The sequence below is a fragment of the Salmo salar genome, chromosome ssa03 (genome assembly GCF_905237065.1).
Source record: "Salmo salar chromosome ssa03, Ssal_v3.1, whole genome shotgun sequence".
Classification (NCBI taxonomy): domain Eukaryota; kingdom Metazoa; phylum Chordata; class Actinopteri; order Salmoniformes; family Salmonidae; genus Salmo; species Salmo salar.
Window position 1 is genome coordinate 4,242,628 of NC_059444.1, and position 25,018 is coordinate 4,267,645.

A 25,018-nucleotide genomic window follows, 5' to 3' on the forward strand; every position below is an offset into this window, starting at 1 on the left:
AGATGGTTTTGTGGGGGTCAAGTTTAAGGAGCTCCTTTAGCACCCTGGACTCAGTGACCGCCTGCAGGGAGAAACTTTGTAGCAGGGCAGGGGAAAAAGAGGGAGGAGCATCGGGGCTAGTCACATTAGAAAGGGTGGGAGATGAGGAAATGTTGGACAGGCATGGCTGAGTCAAATTGGAATCCTGACTTAATGAAGTGGTGATTAAAGAGCTCAGCCATGTGCTCCTTGTCAGTGTCAACCACATCATCAACATTAAGGGACATGGGCAGCTGTGAGGAGGAGGGATTATTCTCCAGGTCTTTAACCATTTTCCAGAAATTCTTGGGGTTAGAGACCCACAGAGAGAGAGAACTGCTCCTTACAGTAACTAACTTCCGAAGAGCCCGAGTGCATTTATCAGGACAAGTCCTTTCTCATTTGTCTGAACGAGAGCCAGTCAGCCTGAGTATGCGTGTGCCAAGCCTTTCGCCAAATGGAATTGTTGAGGTGGAGTAACTCTGCAAGATCACGGTTGAACCAGGGTCTGAACCTGTTTTTAGTTATATTTTTCTTTATGGGGTTGTTGTTTTTAGTTCTCATGTTCTTTATGTGTTTGTTAATAATACCACTGAAAATATCAAAAAAGAAGGTCCAAGCGTCTTCGACAGAAGGGATCAAGCTGATCATATACCATTTAACAGAGGGGATCAAGCTGATCATATACCATTTAACAGAGGGGATCAAGCTGATTCTCTACCATTTAACAGAGGGGACCAAGCTGATTCTATACCATTTAACAGAGGGGATCAAGCTGATTCTATACCATTTAACAGAGGGGATCAAGCTGATTCTATACCATTTAACAGAGGGGATCAAGCTGATTCTATACCATTTAACAGAGGGGATCAAGCTGATTCTCTACCATTTAACAGAGGGGATCAAGCTGATTCTATACCATTTAACAGAGGGGATCAAGCTGATTCTATACCATTTAACAGAGGGGATCAAGCTGATTCTATACCATTTAACAGAGGCCAGGTCATGAAGGAAGACTTGCTCATTAAAGTTTTTTAGCAAGCGTCTATGACAAATCAGGACAGGTCGTTTCACTGAGCAGCCATTACGAACACAGGCTGTAAAACAGTGATCACTAAGGTCATTACAGAAAACACCAGACTGATACCTATCAGGATTATTTGTGAGGATAACATTAAGGAGAGTAGCCTTTTCTGGGTGTTTGGAGTCATACCTTGTGGGTTTTGTAATGTTCTGAGAAAGATTTGGGAGTCCCATTGCTTTAGGACTTGGTCAGGTGGTTTAAGCATGTCCCAGTTTAGGTCACCTAGCAAGACAAATTCAGACTTAGTGTAAGGGGCCAGGAGAGAGGTTAGGGCAGGTAGGGTACAGGCCGGTGCTGATGGAGGACGATAACACCCAGCAACAGTCAACAAAGAGCTATTTGAAAGTGTAATGCTTAAAACCAGCAAATCAAATTGTTTGGGGACAGACTTAGTGGAGACAACCGAGCACTGAAGGTAATCCTTGGTAAAGATTGTCACTCCACCACCTTTGGAAGATCTGTCTTGCCGAAAAAGGTTATAACCAGAAAGGTTAACATCAGTGTTCAAAACATTTTTCCTTAACCACGTCTCAGTAATGACCAACACATCTGGATTGGAGCTGTGAACCCACACTTTCAATTGATCCATTTTAGGTAATAGCTTCTAGTGTTAATGTGCAGAAATCCCAGGCTTTTACGAGAGCAGAAATCAGTGAAGCAGATATCAGAGCACAAGTCAGAATTGGGGCTGGCAACAGTAGATGGGCCAGGGTGTACATGCACGTTTCCCGATATCATCATCAGCAGTAATACAATCAGGGCACGGCAGAGGACAGGGAGAGCTCTGCAGTGTTGATTTATGACATTTGAATGTGCATTAGATGGCAACAAGATCATATTGTACAGCAATTTCATCAGGTAACATGAATACAGAGCCGGCGAGAGGTGGTTAGAATAGGATGGGAGGCCAAGAGTCTTTGTAACCAATAGAGAGTGCCCACGGTTGGGTAAACAATAAAGTTCATAGACAACAAAGCATGCAGGAGTCATGATGCAAATAGCATAAACGACAAGTAAAAAATATAACGGCTTGGGGCTAGCCATTGTAAGTTCAGAGTCACTCGCCCCAACAGTGTGTGTGTGTGTGCTGGAGGCGAGCGAAAGCTCGGGAGAGAGGTGGGAGTGTGGCGGGGGTACCTGTACCAGACGGGGTGACAGGCCAGGGTAGACGGTGAACAGATCGCCAGGTGGAATCCAAGTAGCAGTGCAGCAGGCAATGGGAGTAGGTGTCACACCCACTTGGGAGAAGCTTTTATTTGTGGAGGCGGATTCCTTATAGAAAATGCCAGTGGATGGTCTCTGAACAGCAGGAGGGGGCTTTATTAGCCTCTGGCTTTGGGTGGGGTAGGCTGTGAGAGACTCTGCCATTGTTGGGCTCAAAGGCTTTGACACCTCTCACTTCACACCTCAGTGCTAATTGAAGTTGTATCTGTTCTGTCCTAGCAGGCTTGGCAGCCTGAATTTAGCGTTCAGTCCACATAAAGTAATATATAGCATTGTAATGTACTTTATTTTATTATTTTTCATCTTGGCTTTCAAAATAGCATCAGACCAAACACTACTCACTCAGTTCCAGGTTGGATGGTCTCCTCAGGTCTCTGCTGTTTGTTTGCCAGAGCACCCTCTGTATAGCTTGGAAAAAGGAATCCTTGGTAGTAGGAATCCTTCCAGGTAATTTTGTCCAAAATCAGGTTGTAGGTTTGGAGTTTTGATCTGGAGTGAAGGTTATGCTGTGGAAAGTAGCATCCTGTATATGTCCCTGCCCAAAGAAATCCAAGTTTATCTAACTCCAAATCTATCTTTTTATAAAAACATGCTGAAAAATGCAGGAGCTCACATGCAGCTGTGTGTCTCTCTCTCTCTCCCCTCTGGAATAAATAAATACATAGAGTAGAGATTAGTAGAGTAGAGATTAGTAGAGTAGAGATTAGTAGAGTAGAGTAGAGATTAGTAGAGTAGAGTAGAGATTAGTAGAGTAGAGATTACTAGAGTAGAGTAGAGATGAGTAGAGATTACTAGAGTAGAGATTAGTCGATTAGAGTAGAGATTAGTCGAGTAGAGATTACTAGAGTAGAGATGAGTAGAGATTACTAGAGTAGAGTAGAGATTAGTAGTGTAGAGATTAGTAGAGTAGAGATTACTAGAGTAAAGATTACTAGAGTAGAGTAGAGATTAGTAGAGTAGAGATTAGTAGAGTAGAGATTAGTAGAGTAGAGATTAGTAGAATAGAGATTAGTCGAGTAGAGTAGAGATTACTAGAGTAGAGATTACTAGAGTAGAGTAGAGATTACTAGAGTAGAGATTAGTAGAGTAGAGATTAGTAGAGTAGAGATTAGTCGAGTAGAGTAGAGATTAGTCGAGTAGAGATGAGTAGAGTAGAGATTAGTCGAGTAGAGTAGAGTAAAGATTAGCAGAGTAAAGATTAGCAGAGTAGAGATTAGCAGAGTAGAGATTAGCAGAATAGAGATTAGTCGAGTAGAGATTAGTAGAGTAGAGTAGCGATTAGTAGAATAGAGATTAGTCGAGTAGAGTAGAGATTAGTAGAGTAGAGATTAGCAGAGTAGAGATTAGCAGAGTAGAGATTAGCAGAGTAGAGATTAGCAGAATAGAGATTAGTAGAATAGAGATTAGCAGAGTAGAGTATAGATTAGCAGAGTAGAGTATAGATTAGCAGAGTAGAGTAGAGATTAGCAGAGTAGAGTAGAGATTAGCAGAGTAGAGTAGAGATTAGCAGAGTAGAATATAGATTAGCAGAGTAGAGATTAGCAGAGTAGAGTAAAGATTATTCGAGTAGAGATTAGCAGAGTAGAGTAAAGATTATTCGAGTAGAGATTAGTCGAGTAGAATAGAGATTAGCAGAGTGGAGTAGAGACGAGGATCTTTATTTTCTCAGCCATAGAGATTCATTTTAAATCACATAAACGTGTCGTATTACTTTTTTTGCTTTATAATCTCATAAACCTGTTTGAGATGAGAAATGATCTGATCATTTCAATCAGGAACCTGACTCTGGGAGCGAAGGCTGAGTTCGCGACTGGGAAGAAAGTGACGTTCCTGGATGATGCAACCAAACTAGAGCTGAGCCTACTGCTCAACGGGACCAGACGAGACAGAGTGTGAGTGTACTTTCTATGTATTTGTCAAGTAATTCAAAAAATATATAGATATATATCAAACTACTTTTATTTTATAGCTCGAATCTGGAGTTGAAACAATAATAAACCTCAGAGTCTCTGTTTTGGAAAAAAAGCGGAAGGATGGGCCTGGAGAAATGTAACCACTTTCAAAATTGTAACAATGTTTTAAGCCTATGCAGTGTTTGTTTACATACATATATTTTGGGTTCTGATGAGGTATGACAGTTGAATTAAGCTCATGAGACATTTATACCTGTAAAACTTCAACGCTGAGTCTCAAAAAGCATGCAGTTCCATTTTAATAGCCGGACAACAGCACACATTTCAGCAAATAAACGTTTGTTTCACATTAATGCCGGGTCTAAATGAATTATTTACGAGGTTACCATTAAGGTTTCATGTTTGATTTGTTACATTCAGTGGTGGAAAAATTACCCAATTGTCAAACTCAAGTATAAGGAAAGACTCAAGTAAAAGTGAAAGTCACCCAATAAAATACTACTTGAGTAAAAGTCTAAAAGTATTTGGTTTAAAATATACTTAAATGAACAAGTATAAATCATTTCAAATTCCTTATATTAAGCAAACCAGACGGCCACATTTTATATTTTATTTACGGATAGCCAGGGGCACACTCGAACATAATTTACAAACGAAGCATTTGTGTTTAGTGAGTCCACCAGATCAGAGGCAGTAGGGATGAACAGGGATGTTCTCTGTTTAGTGAGTCCTCCAGATCAGTGGCAGTAGGGACGACCAGGGATGTTCTCTGTTTAGTGAGTCCGCCAGATCAGAGGCAGTAGGGATGACCAGGGATGTTCTCTTGATAAGTGTGTGAATTGGACCTTGTTCCTGTCCTGCTAAGCATTCAAAATGTAACAAGTACTTTTGGGTGTCAGGGAAAATATATGGAGTAAAAAGTACATCATTTTCTTTAGGAATGTAGTGAAGTAAAAGTAAGTCAAAAATATTAATAGTAAAGTACAGATACCCCAAAGCACGACTTAAGTAGTACTTTAAAGTATTTTTACTTAGGTACTTTACACCACTGGTTACATTTAATAATGGCTCGAAACAAATATTGTAATCATCTGTTGTTATTGCCAGTAAGAAACTGCAAGTCATTGGCTGCTAACAGCTGAGAAGCAAGCTAACTGGCAAGCACAACAACTCACAATTTCGGGAGTACAGAAACCTAGAAAGTAAGAACTGCCAAAAATGCGCAGTCAAAGAAAGAGATGTGATTCCATCAAATTGACTTGTTGCGGATGACGTAGTGCACATAAACATTAATTTTGCGGTTAAATTCACATTGTTTACATTGCATTTTGTCACAAGAAATGTTGCGTTATATAGTGAAATGTATTGGAAAGGAGCATCAAGCTCATCACCTTGCACTTTCACCACCCTGTGAAGTTCATCATTCCCTACATGACCAAAAGTATGTGGACACCTGCTCATCGAACATCTCATTCCAAAATCACGGGCATTAATATGGAGTTGGTCCCCCCTTTGCTGCCATAACTATCAAGTTTTAGGGAAGACCCAGATGCAGACAGTGTCGAAGGAACAAAAGTTTATTACTAGAACAGGGGGAAGGCAAAAGGACAGGTCAAGGTCAGGCAGAGGTCAGTAATCCAGATCAAAGTCCAAAAGGTACAGGACGGCAGCCAGGCTCAGGGCAGGCAGAATGGTCAAAACTGGGAAAACTAGAAAACAGGAACTATAGAAAAGACAGGAGCAAGGGGAAACCGCTGATAGGCTTGACGAACAAAACGAACTGGCAACAGACAAACAGAGAACACAGGTATAAATACACAGGGGATAATGAGGGGAGATGGGAGACACCTGGTGGGGGATGGAGACAAGCACAAAGACAGGTAAAACAGATCAGGGTGTCACAATGACAGTGTCCACTCTTCTGGGAAGGCTTTCCAATAGATGTCGGAACAATGCTGCGGGCATTGTCATGCTGAAACAGGAAAGGGCCTTCACCAAACTGTTGCCACAAAGTTGGAAGCACAGAATCGTTTAGAATGTAAATGTATGCTGTAGTGTTAAGATTTCCCTTCATTGGAACTAAGGGGCCTAGCCCCAACAATGAAAAACAGCCCCAGACCATTATTCCTCCTCCACCAAACTTTACAGTTGGTGCTATGCAGTTGGACAGGTAGCGCTTTCCTGGCATCCGCCAAACCCAGATTCGTCTGTCGGACTACCAGATGGTGAAGCGTGATTCATCACTCCAAAGAACGGGTTTCCACTGCTCCAAAGTCCAATGGCGGTGAGCCATGGAAACCCATCCCGACAAACAGTTATTGTGCTGACGTTGCTTCCAGTCCACATACTTTTGTGTATAATAGTGTAACATATTTCATCTAATAAGCTGCATGCAATCCCGAGTCATAGTGGGAGGACCACACAACATGTTATCGCGTGACTCCAAGTTTTCTTCCATATGATGGTTATAATATCAATATTTGCACATAAAATCATTTCCACCGCCATTTCTCACATAATTAATTTTACTGACACAAAAAGATTCCACCTTGTCTAGCGTATGTTATCTTGTTGACATTTGGAAAGTTTACCGAAAAAATTGCTGTTTCCATCAGGCCTGTTGTGACATTTTGTGTCCAACCTACTCTACTCGCATAAAAAGGTTGGATGGAAACCTAGTTACGGTGTGTAAATGATAACAGGTTAGTGCAGGAAAATAAAGAAATTGATTAAAATGCTGGAATTAAACAATTAACTATGAGCAAATGAGCAAAAGCTGTGTGCATTAAGGAAATAGACGCCTGGCTCAAATAGAAGCCTGTCTTTAATATACTAAACATTAGGACCAACTCCCCTTCATCTACACTGATTGAAGTGGATTTAACAAGTAACATCAATAAGAAATCATAGCTTTCACCTGGATGCACCTGGTCAGTCTATTGTATGTCATGGAAAGAGCAGGTGTTCTTAATGTTTTGTACACTCAGTGTACATAATTTATTTATAAATCCAAAAATGGATGTCGTAAGTATTCTAGCTTTAAAAAACAAATCTGAAATATTTTTCTGTGATAACTGTTGTCAGTAACAAACAGCCTGTTGTGTTCTTCTGTTACCAGGGTGATAAAACATGTGTTCCCGCGATACCTCCGAGCCCCTAGTGACTCCGAGGCCAAGCCCATAGAACAGCTGTATAAAGGTAAAGCAGTGTGAATTACACCGTGATATTTTTTTTGGGGGGGTCTCTATTGAGGGCAAGCGCTTGGATTAAAGATGGTTTCCAAGAATAAAGATGACTTCCAAGAATAAAGATGGTTTCCAAGATTAAAGATGGCTTCCAAGATTAAAGATGGCTTCCAAGAATAAAGATGGTTTCCAAGAATAAAGATGGCTTCCAAGAATAAAGATGGCTTCCAAGATTAAAGATGGTTTCCAAGATTAAAGATGGCTTCCAAGATTAAAGATGGCTTCCAAGAATAAAGATGGTTTCCAAGAATAAAGATGGCTTCCAAGATTAAAGATGGCTTCCAAGATTAAAGATGGTTTCCAAGATTAAAGATGGTTTCCAAGATTAAAGATGGCTTCCAAGAATAAAGATGGCTTCCAAGAATAAAGATGGTTTCCAAGAATAAAGATGGTTTCCAAGAATAAAGATGGTTTCCAAGATTAAAGATGGCTTCCAAGAATAAAGATGGCTTCCAAGAATAAAGATGGCTTCCAAGATTAAAGATGGCTTCCAAGATTAAAGATGGTTTCCAAGAATAAAGATGGCTTCCAAGAATAAAGATGGCTTCCAAGAATAAAGATGGTTTCCAAGAATAAAGATGGTTTCCAAGATTAAAGATGGCTTCCAAGAATAAAGATGGCTTCCAAGAATAAAGATGGTTTCCAAGAATAAAGATGGTTTCCAAGAATAAAGATGGTTTCCAAGATTAAAGATGGCTTCCAAGAATAAAGATGGCTTCCAAGAATAAAGATGGCTTCCAAGAATAAAGATGGCTTCCAAGAATAAATATGCAATTTAAACTGTAAACATGTATTACCTTTTAATGTGGCATGAACACAACCAGTCATGATATTTTCATCTGATTGTCAAAACAAATCACTTCTAAAAGGCAGGCTACCTGTGCATGTTCGTCCATGTTCGTCCACTCCAAAATAATTCCAGCATCCTAACTACATGTGTACTCGTGCCATTTGATGAATGGAAATAGACATCTGTTACAGAACACCTGGAGTGTTCCTAATTACATTTAGCTATTGATTAGGTCTATATTGATAAGGTCTATATTGATTAGGTCTATATTGATTAGGTCTATATTGATATATTGATTAGGTCTATATTGATTAGGTCTATATTGATTAGGTCTATATTGATTAGGTCTATATTGATTAGGTCTATATTGATTAGGTCATATATTGATTAGGTCTATATTGATTAGGTCTATATTGATTAGGTCTATATTGATTAGGTCATATATTGATTAGGTCTATATTTATTAGGTCTATATTGATTGATGCGTCTTGCTGACAAATTGAACTTTTTGTAGCCTGAAAAGTCAGGACAACTGAAATGGAGCTGAAACTGTCCCGGGAAAAATGTGATGGTCACCCTAACACACAGTCAACCTACTAGACTAGACTACAATGTGTCTTACCATGATCTTCAAACAGGCCTACCAGTAGTGGTAAACAAATAGAGGGTAAGCTGTGTGGGTGGACCATTTCAGTTTGTCTGTGATATGTAAAACGAGGAACTTAAAACTTTCCACCTTCTCCACTGCTGTCCCTTCGATGTGGATAGGGGGGCTGCTCCCTCTGCTGTTTCCTGAAGTCCACGATCATCTCCTTTGTTTTGTTGACGTTGAGTGAGAGGTTATTTTCCTGACACCACACTCTGAGGGCCCTCACCTCCTCCCTGTAGGCTGTCACGTTGTTGTCGGTAATCAATCCTACTACTGTTGTGTCGTCTACAAACTTGATGACTGAGTTGGAGGTGTGCATGGCCACGCAGTCGTGGGTGAACAGGGAGTACAGGAGGGGGCTGAGAACGCACCCTTGTGGGGCCCCAGTGTTGAGGATCAGCGGGGTGGAGATGTTGTTTCCTACCCTCACCACCTGGGGGCGACCCGTCAGAAAGTCCAGGACCCAATTGCAGAGGGCGGGGTCGAGACCCAGGGTCTCGAGCTTAATGACGAGTTTGGAGGGTTCTATGGTGTTCAATGCTGAGCTGTAATCAATGAACAGCATTCTTACATAGGTATTCCTCTTATCCAGATGGGTTAGGGCAGTGTGCAGTGTGATGGTGATTGCGTCGTCTGTGGACCTATTGGGGCAGTAAGCAAATTGGAGTGCGTCTAGGGTGTCAGGTAAGGTGGAGGTGATATGGTCCTTGACTAGTCTCTCAAAGCACTTCATGATGACGGAAGTGAGTGCTACGGGACGATAGTCATTTAGTTCAGTTACCTTTGCTTTCTTGGGTACAGGAACAATGGTGGCCATCTTGAAGCATGTTGGGGACAGCAGACTGGGATAGGGATTGATTGAATATGTCCGTAAACACACCAGCCAGCTGGTCTGCGCATGCTCTGAGGACCCGGCTAGGGATGGTTGAAGAGTTCTGTATAACACGTAAATCGTGAAAGTGTCTAAATTTGACCCCCCCCCCCCTTGACCCCCGTTAGGGTACTTAAGGGTGTAAAATGAATCTGCAGGTGGCGTCCTGACATTCACCCGACCATTTCGGTTCGTAACAGGATGTTGGGAACAGTGGTCTGTTTGTCTTGAGGTAGGCTTGACAGGGCCGCTTTCAATTACAGAATCTGTAAATCTTGGCATGGAATGTCGTGAGTTATCTACTCGTGGGCTTAACTACACAACAAAATGTTAAATATAATGCGGTGGAATCAAGGCATTTTCGTGTTGTGTTACTGCGTTTGTGGTCAATCATATTATTTTGAAGCCAAAAGGTACCTTTCCACATTGTGTGGACAACAACAAAAATGCTCATTCTGCTCCTCCTCTAGAGCATTAAATACAATATTTTTTATTTTATTGTATTCAATTTTGTTATATTTTCTTATGTTCTATTTTATTATATTAATTCAGAGAAGGTGTACATGAGCATCACTTTGGCGTTGGAGCGTTCCCATAACAACTCAACGGAAGTCCAGGAGTGGTGGATCGTGAACCAGACAGAACCGGGACAGATCAACGTTCGTAGGCCCAAGCACCTCTACGACGCTGGGCTGGAGCTCTATGTCTTCAGTGACCAGGTCAGCCCTCCTAGTCTGGGTTTCCTGGCTGGATACGGGTGAGTAGACAGAAACATAACATAGCGTAGCATGGAATGGCATAATATAGTATAGCATGGAATGGCATAATATAGTATAGCATGGAATGGCATAATATAGTATAGCATGGCATGGCATAACATAGAATAGCATGGAATGGCATAACATAGAATAGCATGGAATGGCATAACATAGTATAGCATGGCATGGCATAACATAGAATAGCATGGAATGGCATAACATAGTATAGCATGGCATAACATAGCATAACATGGCATGGCATAACATAGAATAGCATGGAATGGCATAACATAGTATAGCATGGCATAACATAGCATAGTATAGCATGGAATGGCATAACATAGCGTAGCATGGCATGGCATAACATAGTATAGTATAGCATGGCATAACATAGTATAGCATAGCATGGCATGGCATAACATAGTATAGCATGGAATGGCATAATATAGCGTAGCGTAGCATGGAATGGCATAACATAGCATGGCATGGCATAACATAGTATAGTATAGCATGGCATAACATAGTATAGAATAGCATGACATGGCATAACATAGTATAGCATGGAATGGCATAACATAGTATAGCATGGCATAACATAGCATAGTATAGCATGGAATGGCATAATATAGCGTAGCATGGAATGGCATAATATAGTATAGCATGGAATGGCATAACATAGCATAGCATGGCATGGCATGGCATAATATAGTATAGCATGGCATAACATAGTATAGCATAGCATGGCATGGCATAACATAGTATAGTATAGCATGGCATAACATAGTATAGCATAGCATGGCATGGCATAACATAGTATAGCATGGAATGGCATAATATAGCGTAGCGTAGCATGGAATGGCATAACATAGCATGGCATGGCATAACATAGTATAGTATAGCATGGCATAACATAGTATAGCATAGCATGACATGGCATAACATAGTATAGCATGGAATGGCATAACATAGCATAGCATGGAATGGCATAACATAGCGTAGCATGGAATGGCATAACATAGCATAGCATGGCATGGCATAATATAGCGTAGAATGGTACGGCATAACATAGCATAGCATAGCATGGCATAACATAGCATAGCATGGAATGGCATAATATAGCGTAGCGTAGCATGGAATGGCATAATATAGCGTAGCATGGAATGGCATAATATAGTATAGCATGGAATGGCATAATATAGCGTAGCATGGAATGGCATAACATAGCGTAGCATGGAATGGCAAAATATAGCGTAGCATGGAATGGCATAATGTAGCATAGCATAGAATGGCATAATATAACGTAGCATGGCATGGCATAACATAGCATAGCATCACATCACACAAGTATTTAATTTGATCTCATGAAACTATCGGCTCCTATAAGTCATCCACTAACCATGCAGTAGCTTGTGTCCATCCCATCACATAGCAGACAGGCCCTGTAGTGCAGGTGTACCAGTCAATGTTTTATTTCTTTATTTTATTTCACCTTTTATTTAACCAGGTAGACTAGTTGAGAACAAGTCCTTTATTTAACCAGGTAGACTAGTTGAGAACAAGTTCTCATTTACAACTGCGACCTGGCCAAGAATAAAGCAAAGCAGTGCGACACAAACAACACACACAGAGTTACACATGGAGTAAAACAAACGTACAGTCAGTAACACAATAGAAAAGTCTATTTACAGTGTGTGCAAATGTAGAAAGAATTGGGAGGTAAGGCGATAAATAGGCCATGGAGGAGAAATAATTACAATTTAGCATTAACACTGGAGTGATAGATGTGCAGATGATGATGTGCAAGTAGAGATGCTGAGGTGCAAAAGAGCAACATGATCGTTTTCTCATTACTCCAACACAGATACAGTTAGTCAAGTAACCATAGATGTTGAATAAGAAAACGTATAGTCTGTACTGTGCTGTGTATAATGGGCATAACTACATTAACTACGTATATGTTATGTATGGATCTTTCCCTCCAGGATCATGGGTCTTTATGCGTCCGTGGTGCTCGTCATCGGTAAGTTTGTCCGTGAGTTCTTCAGCGGTGTCTCCCACACCATCATGTTCGAGGAGCTGCCCAACGTGGACCGCATCCTGAAGCTGTGCACCGACATCTTCCTGGTCCGAGAGACGGGAGAGCTGGACCTGGAGGAAGACATGTACGCTAAACTCATCTTCCTCTATCGCTCGCCTGAGACTATTATTAAATGGACCAGGGAAAAGACTCAGTGAGCCTGGCTGTAAAAAGGCTAGAAGTTATCCCCCTTTCAATGTGGATAGAAGTTTAACAGTGTTTCTTAACCTCTGACTAGTTTGTGAATACTTGACCAGTCTCTGGGACGTTGACGTTACCGACTGACTTGAGAACTATTCTTAAGTGTCATTGATTTTTATGGAAGGAAGGAAGGAAGGAAGGAAGGAAGGAAGGAAGGAAGGAAGGAAGGAAGGAAGGAAGGAAGGAAGGAAGGAAGGACCAAAGGTTGCCGGTTCCTGTTGAGAAAACGGTTGAGAAACACTGCCTTAGAACAACACAATTGCTAAAATAACGTGACCGAGGCGTCAGGAAACAATGAAAGTTGGGACAAAGAACGGGGTCTTCACTGAGAGGACATATGGGTGAGGTTGTTGTTAAATACTATCTACAAAGCTCTGGTGGTATGAGATTTCAAGTATTGGCGTGACTATTCTACTTTAGACCAATGATGTGTCAAATACTACAAGTAACTCCCTGTGCCTGTATCGTTCCTCGTTGTCTTTTCCCGACAGCAGTGTGGATTATACAGGTCAGTGTTTTAAAAAGGGCTTCCCACCAATGGATGATGACCATGAGGAGGAACTTACACAGGATTGGTCTGTTTAGATTGCCAACCTTTTTCTGATTGGAGCTCCTGGTTCATGGGATTGTGCAATATTATAGAGCTCTTCTTCATGTCCTCCGAGACGACCATTTTGAAGGATGTTGTCATTGCTACATACGAGACGGCCATTTTGACTAAGATTGCAGGCGACTACGCCATCTTGTTAATGTCTAAAACCGAGAGCTACTTTTAAAGACGCTAACGACAATCTATACTTGCATTATTTAGTTTGTTTGTATGAGAAACTAAACCTGTGTTAATGATTTCTCAGCAAAAGACAAGAGTTGTTGTTTCACCAAGAAAGGGTTCACTTTTACTCAATGTAATGTTTAAAGTATAGAAACTTTAATATGTTGTTTTGGTAGCTAATAGACGGTTGAATTGATTTACCTACTTAAAGGTCATAAAAAGATGAGAAGATATAAAAAAAACTAAAAAACTGATAGATTCAAGATTGATGTTGGTCTATTTCCTGTTGGTCTATTTCCTGTTGGTCTATTTCCTATTTCCTGCATATTAGCCAGGGGGAGAACCACTCCAGACTGTCTGTAAATAATTGAGAAGAAGAACCTGTCTTTATCCATATTGGAACCCGATTCCAGTATGTTTTTATCAAGGCCCATATAAGGATCTGGTCAAATGTAGTTCAATACATATTAACGCATCTTTTGACCAATGGGTACAATAATATGTTAATTGTGTAGATGCTCCTCTAAGAAAACCAATGGTCCAAACCTCATGGTGTTTTTACCCTTGTAGGATGGCCAGAATTAGGGTGACTAAATCAGTGGAGGCCAGAGAGAAAAAGTGGTCAAAAATCAGGAAAATTATACTGCATGGTGTCAGCGAGGCTGGATTCTGTGAAAGAATGAAATTTAACTGACAGGCTCACTGTTGAACTCCTCATCTTTCTTCTAGACTTCACCGGACATAAAACAATATAAAAGTAAGAAAGATATCGATTTTGTGACATGTACTAGGTCAACAGAGCACAGAGCGTACCGCTCATGTCATGGTCATTAGGCTTTTTTGTGACCCGCGGAAACAACTTTTGAAGTTGACCACCACAACATTGTAAAATCCCCCAAAGTTGCTGCGAGAAAGCTGCACCACTCAGCTTGTTGCTTATTATCGCATGTATTAGGATGCAAAATCCAACTTGTTGGATATACTGTTAATGAAATGTTAAGAGAAAGAACTCCACTGAACGATTCTTTGTAAAAAAATGTACTTCATAACATAAGGAAGTGAAATTTCATCCCCAAAGCGCGTTTTCACCCACTCAGGGCAGAATTGCTGGAATTGGGCTGGTACTAAACCCTCAGATCTTCTCCTGATTGAGTCCTGGCACCTCTTATAGAAAATTGTCTTCAAAGTATTGCAGAGTACCGGCATCTATATATGAAGAGTACCGGCACCTACAGTGGGAGAAAAAAGTATTTGATCCCCTGCTGATTTTGTACGTTTGCCCACTGATAAAGAAATGATCAGTCTATAATTTTAATGGTAGGTTTATTTGAACAGTTGAGAGACAGAATAACAACAACAAAAAATCCAGAAAAACGCATGTCAAAAATGTTATAAAATGATTTGCATTTTAATGAGGGAAATAAGTATTTGACCCCCTCTCAATCAGAAAGATTTCTGGCTCCCAGGTGTCTTTTATACAGATAACGAGCTGAGATTAGGAGCACACTCTTAAAGGGAGTGCTCCTAATCTCAGCTTGTTACCTGTAAAAAAGACACCTGTCCACAGAAGCAATCAATCAATCAGATTCCAAACTCTCCACCATGGCCAAGACCAAAGAGCTCTCCAAGGATGTCAGGGACAAGATTATAGACCTACACAAGGCTGGAATGGGCTACAAGACCATCGCCAAGCAGCTTGGTGAGAAGGTGACAACAGTTGGTGCGATTATTCGCAAATGGAAGAAACACAAAAGAACTCGGCCTGAGGCTCCATGCAAGATCTCACCTCGTGGAGTTGCAATGATCATGAGAACGGTGAGGAATCAGCCCAGAATTGACTTAAATGTAAATGTAGAACTACATGGTAGGATCTTGTCAATGATCTTAAGGCAGCTGGGACCATAGTCACCAAGAAAATAATTGGTAACACACTACGCCATGAAGGACTGAAATCCTGCAGCGCCCGCAAGGTCCCCCTGCTCAAGAAAGCATTTACATTTTTACATTTTACTCATTTAGCAAACGCTCTTATCCAGAGCGACTTACAGTAGTGAATGCATACATTTCATAAATGTTTTTCTCCGTTCTGGTCCCCCGTGCGAATCAAACCCACAACCCTGGCGTTGCAAACACCATGCTCTACCAAGTGAGCCACACGGCCACATGGCACATATACATGCCCGTCTGAATTTTGCCAATGAACATCTGAATGATTCAGAGGACAACTGGTGAAAGTGTTGTGGTCAGATGAGACCAAAATGGAGTTCTTTGGCATCAACTCAACTCGCCGTGTTTGGAGGAGGAGGAATGCTGCCTATGACCCCAAGAACACCATCACCACCGTCAAACATGGAGGTGGAAACATTATGTTTTGGGGGTGTTTTTCTGCTAAGGGGACAGGACAACTTCACCACATCAAAGGGATGAGACCCAAAAGGCATGACAATGACCCAAAACACACGGCCAAGGCAACAAAGGAGTGGCTCAAGAAGAAGCACATTGGTCTTCCATGTGGCGCAGTTGGTAGAGCATGGTGTTTGCAATGCCAGGGTTGTGGGTTCGATTCCCACGGGGGGCCAGTACAAAAAAATAAAAGAAATGTATGAAATGTATGCATTCACTACTGTAAGTCGCTCTGGATAAGAGCGTCTGCTAAATGACTAAAAATGTTTTGTAAAAATGAATGATGGATGGGGCCATGTACTGTCAAATCTTGGGTGAGAACCTCCTTCCCTCAGCCAGGGCATTGAAAATGGGTCGTGGATGGGTATTCCAGCATGACAATGACCCAAAACACACGGCCAAGGCAACAAAGGAGTGGCTCAAGAAGAAGCACATTAAGGTCCTGGAGTGGCCTAGCCAGTCTCCAGACCTTAATCCCATAGAAAATCTGTGGAGGGAGCTGAAGGTTCGAGTTGCCAAACGTCAGCCTCTAAACCTTAATGACTTGGAGAAGATCTGCAAAGAGGAGTGGGACAAAATCCCTCCTGAGATGTGTGCAAACCTGGTGGCCAACTACAAGAAACGTCTGACCTCTGATTGCCAACAAGGGTTTTGCCACCAAGTACTAAGTCATGTTTTACAGAGGGGTCAAATACTTATTTCCCTCATTAAAATGCAACTCAATTTATAACATTTTTGACATGCGTTTTTCTGGATTTTTTTGTTGTTATTCTGTCTCTCACTGTTCAAATAAACCTACCATTAAAATTATAGACTGATCATTCTTTTGTAAGTGTGCAAACGTAGAAAATCAGCAGGGGATCAAATACTTTTTTCCCCCACTGTATGTATAAAGAGTACTGACATGTATTGCAATCCACTTCAAGCGCTGAATACAGGCTCTGTTCAGGACACAGCTGCTATTAGATCATGTCATTATATATACTATATACTATATATTATACTATATATTATATTATCTCTCTGGCTCCAAGGACACATTTAGAGAGGAGATGGGCTTCTCCTCAAACACACACACACACACAGTTTATCTGCTACAGTTTGACCCAAGCCCAAGGAAGTGAGTGTATTTTGAATCAAGAGTAAATACTGTATATCATGAAGCGACTGGACTGTCTGCAGCGTTCTCATGGACACTGTTGCTGGACTCATCCATTGTTCAACTTCGTCCACCGATTTACAGAACTCTCACCTCCTCATGTACAGAATGACTTCCGTAGGACTTCAATAGGAAGTATTAATTGAGTTTCATCAACATTCAAAGATAAGAAATGGAGAAAAAAAAACAGCCATTCATACAAAACACAAACACACATTGTTTTGTTTGGACCTTTGGTTCCGAGCTATGCATCAGAGGACATTGTAGCATGAAAGAAAACGTCCAGTATTGTCATGAGTAATTTCCCATTACGTACATAACAGTTTTAGGGAGGGAGGGAAGGGGGTGAGGGAGGGAGGGAAGGGGGTGGGTGAGGGAGGGAGGGAGGGAAGGGGGTGGGTGGGGGGGTATTAAATGTAAACTGTTATTTTGTCTCTGTCTTAAAGGAGCTTTAATAAAAATAGTTGTATGTTTAAAGGTATAAAACATGGTATATCTATGATCCAGATTTAAAGGGATGGTTTTAATGGTCCTGTTGTATGTTTAACCCTTGTTTGGGTCTGTGGGACCCATTTTCAATGTTTACAAAAAGAAAAATTATACAATGAATTAATATTTTCAACCTGAGACTCATTGGCTTTGGCTCATTTTCTGTGAAGAACATGTAAAAATAAACACATTTTCATTGAGTGAACACTAGACTCCCCTACACATTTATATTACATATGTGGTGTTCTGGACCCCCCTACACATTAATATTACATATGTGGTGTTCTGGTCCAGTGGACCCCCCTACACATTAATATTACATATGTGGTGTTCTGGACCTCCCTACACATTAATATTACATATGTGGTGTTCTGGTCCACTGGACCCCCCTACACATTTATATTACATATGTGGTGTTCTGGTCCACTGGACCCCCTACACATTAATATTACATATGTGGTGTTCTGGTCCACTGGACCCCCCTACACATTAATATTACATATGTGGTGTTCGGGTCCACTGGACCCCCCTACACATTAATATTACATATGTGGTGTTCTGGTCCACTGGACCCCCCTACACATTAATATTACATATGTGGTGTTCTGGACCCCCCTACACATTTATATTACATATGTGGTGTTCTGGACCCCCCTACACATTTATATTACATATGTGGTGTTCTGGTCCACTGGACCCACCTACACATTTATATTACATATGTGGTGTTCTGGTCCACTGGACCCGAGGGTAATACAAGTTTGGAAAAGTGTGTGTGTAGGTGAAAACAAGTAAAAATGAAACAAAAAGGTTTGCTGCCTTCACTCCGTCTTCCTCCTCCCTGAACCTGCTGTTTCAACATAGCACCAATAACCTGTCTGTCTCCCTGCCTACCTGTCTGTCTGTCTCCCTGCCTGTCTCTCTGCCTGTCTGTCTCTCTGCCTGTCTGTCTCCCTGCCTGTCTCCCTGTCTGTCTGTCTCCCTGCCTACCTGTCTGCCTGTCTCCCTGCCTACCTGTCTGCCTGTCTCCCTGCCTGTCTCCCTGTCTGTCTGTCTCCCTGCATACCTGTTTGCCTGTTTCCCTGCCTGTCTCCCTGTCTGTCTCCCTGTCTACCTGTCTGTCTGTGTCCCTGCCTGTCTGCCTGTCTGTCTGTCTCCCTGCCTACCTGTCTGCCTGTGTCCCTGCCTGTCTGCCTGTCTGCCTGTCTCCCTGCCTGTCTGTCTCCCTGCCTGTCTGCCTGTCTCCCTGTCTGTCTGTCTGTCTGTCTGTCTGTCTGTCTGTCTGTCTGTCTGTCTGTCTGTCTGCCTGTCTGTCTGTCTGTCTGTCTGTCTGTCTGTCTGTCTCCCTGCCTGTCTCCCTGCCTGTCTGCCTGTCTCCCTGTCTGTCTGTCTGTCTGTCTGTCTGTCTGTCTGTCTGTCTGTCTGTCTGCCTGCCTGCCTGTCTGTCTGTCTGTCTGTCTGTCTGTCTGTCTGTCTGTCTGTCTGTCTGTCTCCCTGCCTGTCTGTCTGTCTGTCTGTCTGTCTGTCTGTCTGTCTGTCTGTCTGTCTGTCTGTCTGTCTCCCTGCCTATCTGCCTATCTGCCTGTCTCCCTGTCTCCCTGTCTGTCTGTCTGTCTGTCTGTCTGTCTGTCTGTCTGTCTGTCTGTCTGTCTGTCTGTCTGTCTGTCTCCCTGCCTGTCTCCTGCTTTTCTCGCACTCTTTACCCTTTGTAGTGTGTGAAACTACACAATGTCTTGCGGTAACCTGCACAATGTTATTACAATATATTATTGCAATACATTGTAAAAAAAAAATCTGTATTTTCCTTACACTGTACCCCAGCAGGTGCAAATTGGGGGAGGGACATAACAAATAAATAGCTTTGACTGTGTGGCTCCTTACCACAATCAGTACGGCAAAAATAATCTCTGCTCAGAGGATCTTAGAAATATTTTTTGGCAGAGAGAGAAGCTAGTGTGGAAAGAGTCTTCCACTTTGGAAGATGAAGAATTTTCAGAATATGAGGAATACATGTCTCTGTCCATTCGCAGTCTGACAGTGAGTTGGAAGAAGAGGATGAGATTGACCCTCAGCCAGCCCCAGGACTAGCCCATCAGCAACCAGCCCCAGGACCAGCCCATCAGCAACCAGCCCCAGGACCAGCCCCAGGACCAGCCCATCAGCAACCAGCCCCAGGACCAGCCCGTCAGCAACCAGCCCCAGGACCAGCCCCAGGACTAGCCCATCAGCAGCCAGCCCCAGGACCAGTGCATCAGCAACCAGCCCCAGGACCAGCCCCAGGACCAGCCCATCAGCAACCAGCCCCAGGACCAGCCCATCAGCAACCAGCCCCAGGACCAGCCCGTCAGCAACCAGCCCCAGGACCAGCCCGTCAGCAACCAGCCCCAGGACCAGCCCGTCAGCAGCCAGCCCCAGGACCAGCCCATCAGCAACCAGCCCCAGGACCAGCCCCAGGACCAGCCCATCAGCAACCAGCCCCAGGACCAGCCCATCAGCAGCCAGCCCCAGGACCAGCCCGTCAGCAACCAGCCCCAGGACCAGCCCCAGGACTAGCCCATCAGCAGCCAGCCCCAGGACCAGTGCATCAGCAACCAGCCCCAGGACCAGCCCCAGGACCAGCCCCAGGACCAGCCCATCAGCAACCAGCCCCAGGACCAGCCCATCAGCAACCAGCCCCAGGACCAGCCCGTCAGCAACCAGCCCCAGGACCAGCCCGTCAGCAACCAGCCCCAGGACCAGCCCGTCAGCAGCCAGCCCCAGGACCAGCCCATCAGCAACCAGCCCCAGGACCAGCCCCAGGACCAGCCCATCAGCAGCCAGCCCCAGGACCAGCCCCAGGACCAGCCCATCAGCAACCAGCCCCAGGACCAGCCCCAGGACCAGCCCATCAGCAACCAGCCCCAGGACCAGCCCATCAGCAGCCAGCCCCAGGACCAGCCCGTCAGCAGCCAGCCCCAGGACCAGTCCATCAGCAACCAGCCCCAGGACCAGCCCCAGGACCAGCCCGTCAGCAACCAGCCCCAGGACCAGCCCGTCAGCAACCAGCCCCAGGACCAGCCCGTCAGCAACCAGCCCCAGGACCAGCCCCAGGACCAGCCCATCAGCAACCAGCCCCAGGACCAGCCCATCAGCAGCCAGCCCCAGGACCAGCCCGTCAGCAACCATCTCATCAGCACCCTGCAGGAGGAGAAATATGGATGTAAAACAAATTGTGAAATTGAATGGTCTTCTTGCCCAAGGAATGAGCCACCCTGCATGGCTGTCAATGTGATAAGGATGCAACTAGGGCCGACGCGGATGGTGGTTATTCACGTGCAGGACATAAAGTCTTCTTTTCAACTGTTCATCCCAGACACCATCCAGACAATCATTCTGGACTGCACCATGTTGGAGGGAAGGGGGGTTTTTGGAGAGAGATGGAAAGAGATGGACCAAACTCATTTACATGCATGCATAGTTTGGGGGTTGTTTATCCTTGCTGGTGTTTTCAGATCCAATGGGGAATCCACAGAATCCGTGTGGGATTCAGAAAATGACAGAGAACTTTTCCGTGCAACAATGTCTCTGGAAAACTTCCACATTATTTCCAGGATTATCCGCTTCGATAACCGAGACACCAGACCAGCTCGGCGGCAGAGAGACAAGCTAGCTGCAATCAGGTCAGTGTGGGACAAGTGGGTGGGCCTCCTTCCCCTGTTTTACAACCCTGGGCCCAACGTTACTGTTGATGAGCAGCTTATGCCATTTAGGGGCCGCTAACCCCTTCAGACAGTTCATACCGTCTAAACCCACAAAATATGGAATCAAGATCTGGGCTGCCTTTGATGTTGCTTCATCATATGCGTTGATCTTGCAAGTGTATACGGGGAGGCCAGATGAAGAAGCCCCTGAGAAGATCCAAGGGATGCAGGTTGACCTGGACGTGACACAGGTATCTTCTTCATGGCCACATCACATGCGATATCTTTTCTACTTCGCACAAGCTGGGACAGGATCTCCTCAAGAGGAAGCTGATGATGGTCGGAACAGTATGAAAAAACAAGCCCGAGTTCCCACCTCAGCTGTTGAATACACAGAACAGGCCGAATCAATTCCTCTAAGTTTGTGTTCACCGCAGACACGTCCCTAGTGTCCTACATACCAAAGAAAGACAAAAACATGGTACTCATGAGTACGCTGCATTAGGGATGAGAGAATCTGTAGCCAGGGACATCAGAAACCAGAAATCATAATGGATTACAATGCAACAAAAGGAGGGGTGGACATTTTAGACAAGCTGGTGACTGGCTACAGCTGCAAAAGAAGAACCCTACGCTGGACACTTGTGATATTCTTCAACATCTTGGACATCTCAGAGTACAACACGTTTGTCATCTGGACGGCGTTGAACCCAGATTGGAACAGAGGGAAGCTCCAGAGGAGACGGCTCTTTCTCCAGGAGCTGGGCTATGCATTGGTAAGACCTCAAATCCAGAGGAGGCAACATATCCCAAGGACCCCAGCTTCTGCAGCCATGGTGAGGAGGATTCAGGAGGAGGATGTTGGTGCACCATCCGCCCCGACCCACAGAACCAACAACTCCAATACAGGAAGTAAGTGTGAATGATGTTATTGCATGTGTGTGTGTGTGTGTGTCTGACTCTCCTACCTTGGTCTGCTGTAACTATATATGTGAGTGAGTGAGATGTTAGTAAAATTCCTGAACAAAGTGTTTTTTTATCATTCTAGATTGCAGCCGGTAGCAACAAGAAGCACTGCGATGTGTGTGGACCCAAAGGAGGACAGGAAGACACGGTACACGTGCAATAAATACATTAGCAACACACACATAGTAAAACTCCGTCCCTCATGTGGTGTGTAGACCGGCCCTAATTAGTGTTTAATGGGGCTCATTTATACATTTCCATATAATACTCTATGTAAAATTTGTCCTTCCAATTCGTTCAGTTCAAAGCAATAAACATCAATAGTGATGAAAACCTTTTTTCATTTATATTTGTTCATGATAAACATGATTTATTCCACCCATGTCTTGATATATTTCTATTTATATATATATATATATAAAAATAGCACTTTTATTGATAAATGTGATCTAGCAGAGGTAAATGGCAAATATGAACCATGTATGATCTTTATATTGCTTGTAATTGATATAAGTCAACATCTAAGTATTAAGTATTTTTATGTAAATTGTTATGGCTGTGTAGTTGTAAAAACCCAATCATGTTGTGGGTCCATCAGACCCGTGAACATTAGGTGAATAGCAAAAACATGAACAACACATAAGGTTTAAACATGGTATGGCTATGGGCCAGTTGTATATTTAAAGGTATGGCTATGGGCCAGTTGTATATTTAAAGGTATGGCTATGGGCCAGTTGTATATTTAAAGGTATGGCTATGGGCCAGTTGTATATTTAAAGGTATGGCTATGGGCCAGTTGTATGTTTAAAAGGTATGTCTATGGGCCAGTTGTATGTTTAAAAGGTATGTCTATGGGCCAGTTGTATATTTAATAGGTATGGCTATGGGCCAGTTGTATATTTAAAAGGTATGGCTATGGGCCAGTTGTATATTTAAAAGGTATGGCTATGGGCCAGTTGTATGTTTAAAAGGTATGGCTATGGGCCAGTTGTATGTTTAAAAGGTATGGCTATGGGCCAGTTGTATGTTTAAAAGGTATGGCTATGGGCCAGTTGTATATTTAAAAGGTATGGCTATGGGCCAGTTGTATATTTAAAAGGTATGGCTATGGGCCAGTTGCATATTTAAAAGGTATGGCTTTAATGGCCAACAATTAAAACAAGGTCAATTTACAGAATAACTTTTCTTTGTTTTAGTTCCAAACCAGTATTACTTACAGGTGTAGAAGTCATGAATTGTCAGTCAGAATTTATTGGCCTTTATTGATAAGCCATTACAGATGAATATAAATGCTTTGTAATGCTAGAGTTAGCAGAATTCAGCGTTCACTAGCAACACATGGAGACGGAGGAACTTTCCATTTACAAGATAAGAGATTTATCCCTTTTTATTTTCACTGGATTGACACATTTATTGTACACTCCTAATTTTTTGATTGTGGCTAACGCACAAATACAGAACACACTTGGTGTGGGAAACATCACAACAGAAGCAGCACTGGTGCGCATTAAAACCAGGACGATGCTTAGGAGAGGACAGAGGCATTGGTAGACGATCTAACTCTCTCATGAAAATACACACAAAAGATTTAAGAAGCTCGACATCCATTAACAAGGTCCTTCCTTTCCACGGTACATTTCTGGAAGAACCTCGTTAGAATTAACTCTCAGGTTACGTCCCAAAATAGCACCCTGTTCCCTATATAGTGCACTTCTTCTTGACCAGAGCCCTTAGCAGAGCACGATGTAGGGCCCTAGTCAAAGGTAGTGCACTACGTAGGGATTAGGGTGTCATTTGGGACGCAAACTTTTTTTAAAAACAGTCACGCAAACATCTAGTATTCTCAGGGACAACAACAACATGACACGGCTGTTACCACGGTACTGTAGGTACAGGGACAACATGACACGGCTGTTACCACGGTACTGTAGGTACAGGGACTACAACATGACACGGCTGTTACCACGGTACTGTAGGTACAGGGACAACATGACACGGCTGTTACCACGGTACTGTAGGTACAGGGACTACAACAACATGACACGGCTGTTACCACGGTACTGTAGGTACAGGGACTACAACATGACACGGCTGTTACCACGGTACTGTAGTTACAGGGACTACAACATGACACGGCTGTTACCACGGTACTGTAGGTACAGGGACAACATGACACGGCTGTTACCACGGTACTGTAGGTACAGGGACTACAACATGACACGGCTGTTACCACGGTACTGTAGGTACAGGGACTACAACATGACACGGCTGTTACCACGGTACTGTAGGTACAGGGACTACAACATGACACGGCTGTTACCACGGTACTGTAGGTACAGGGACTACAACATGACACGGCTGTTACCACGGTACTGTAGGTACAGGGACTACAACATGACACGGCTGTTACCACGGTACTGTAGGTACAGGGACTACAACAACATGACACGGCTGTTACCACGGTACTGTAGTTACAGGGACTACAACATGACACGGCTGTTACCACGGTACTGTAGGTACAGGGACTACAACAACATGACACGGCTGTTACCACGGTACTGTAGGTACAGGGACAACAACAACATGACACGGCTGTTACCACGGTACTGTAGGTACAGGGACAACATGACACGGCTGTTACCACGGTACTGTAGGTACAGGGACTACAACATGACACGGCTGTTACCACGGTACTGTAGGTACAGGGACAACAACATGA

General features: G+C 43.2%; 1 protein-coding gene and 1 long non-coding RNA gene across 3 annotated transcripts in view; both read left to right on the top strand.

The window, feature by feature from the left end:
• The window catches only part of LOC106596600 (piezo-type mechanosensitive ion channel component 2), a 172,195-nt gene extending 158,367 nt beyond the window's left edge, over positions 1 to 13,828 (top strand). Inside the window, exons 49-52 of the mRNA XM_045714337.1 lie at positions 4,102 to 4,218; positions 7,358 to 7,437; positions 10,347 to 10,551; positions 12,535 to 13,828. Coding sequence (XP_045570293.1) covers positions 4,102 to 4,218; positions 7,358 to 7,437; positions 10,347 to 10,551; positions 12,535 to 12,787 — 655 coding nt within the window. The 3' untranslated portion in view covers positions 12,788 to 13,828. The remainder of the gene's footprint in view (positions 1 to 4,101; positions 4,219 to 7,357; positions 7,438 to 10,346; positions 10,552 to 12,534) is intronic.
• Positions 13,829 to 23,910: 10,082 nt separating this feature from the next.
• LOC123741593 (uncharacterized) lies at positions 23,911 to 24,902 on the top strand. Of its 2 annotated transcripts, none has more exons than XR_006769040.1 (3): positions 23,911 to 24,230; positions 24,318 to 24,455; positions 24,864 to 24,902. It is a non-coding gene; the product is annotated as an uncharacterized lncRNA (long non-coding RNA). The 2 variants fall into 2 exon arrangements; XR_006769041.1 differs by lacking the exon at positions 24,864 to 24,902 and adding an exon at positions 24,723 to 24,751 and having other exon boundaries at positions 24,318 to 24,497.
• The last annotated feature ends 116 nt before the right edge of the window (positions 24,903 to 25,018 follow it).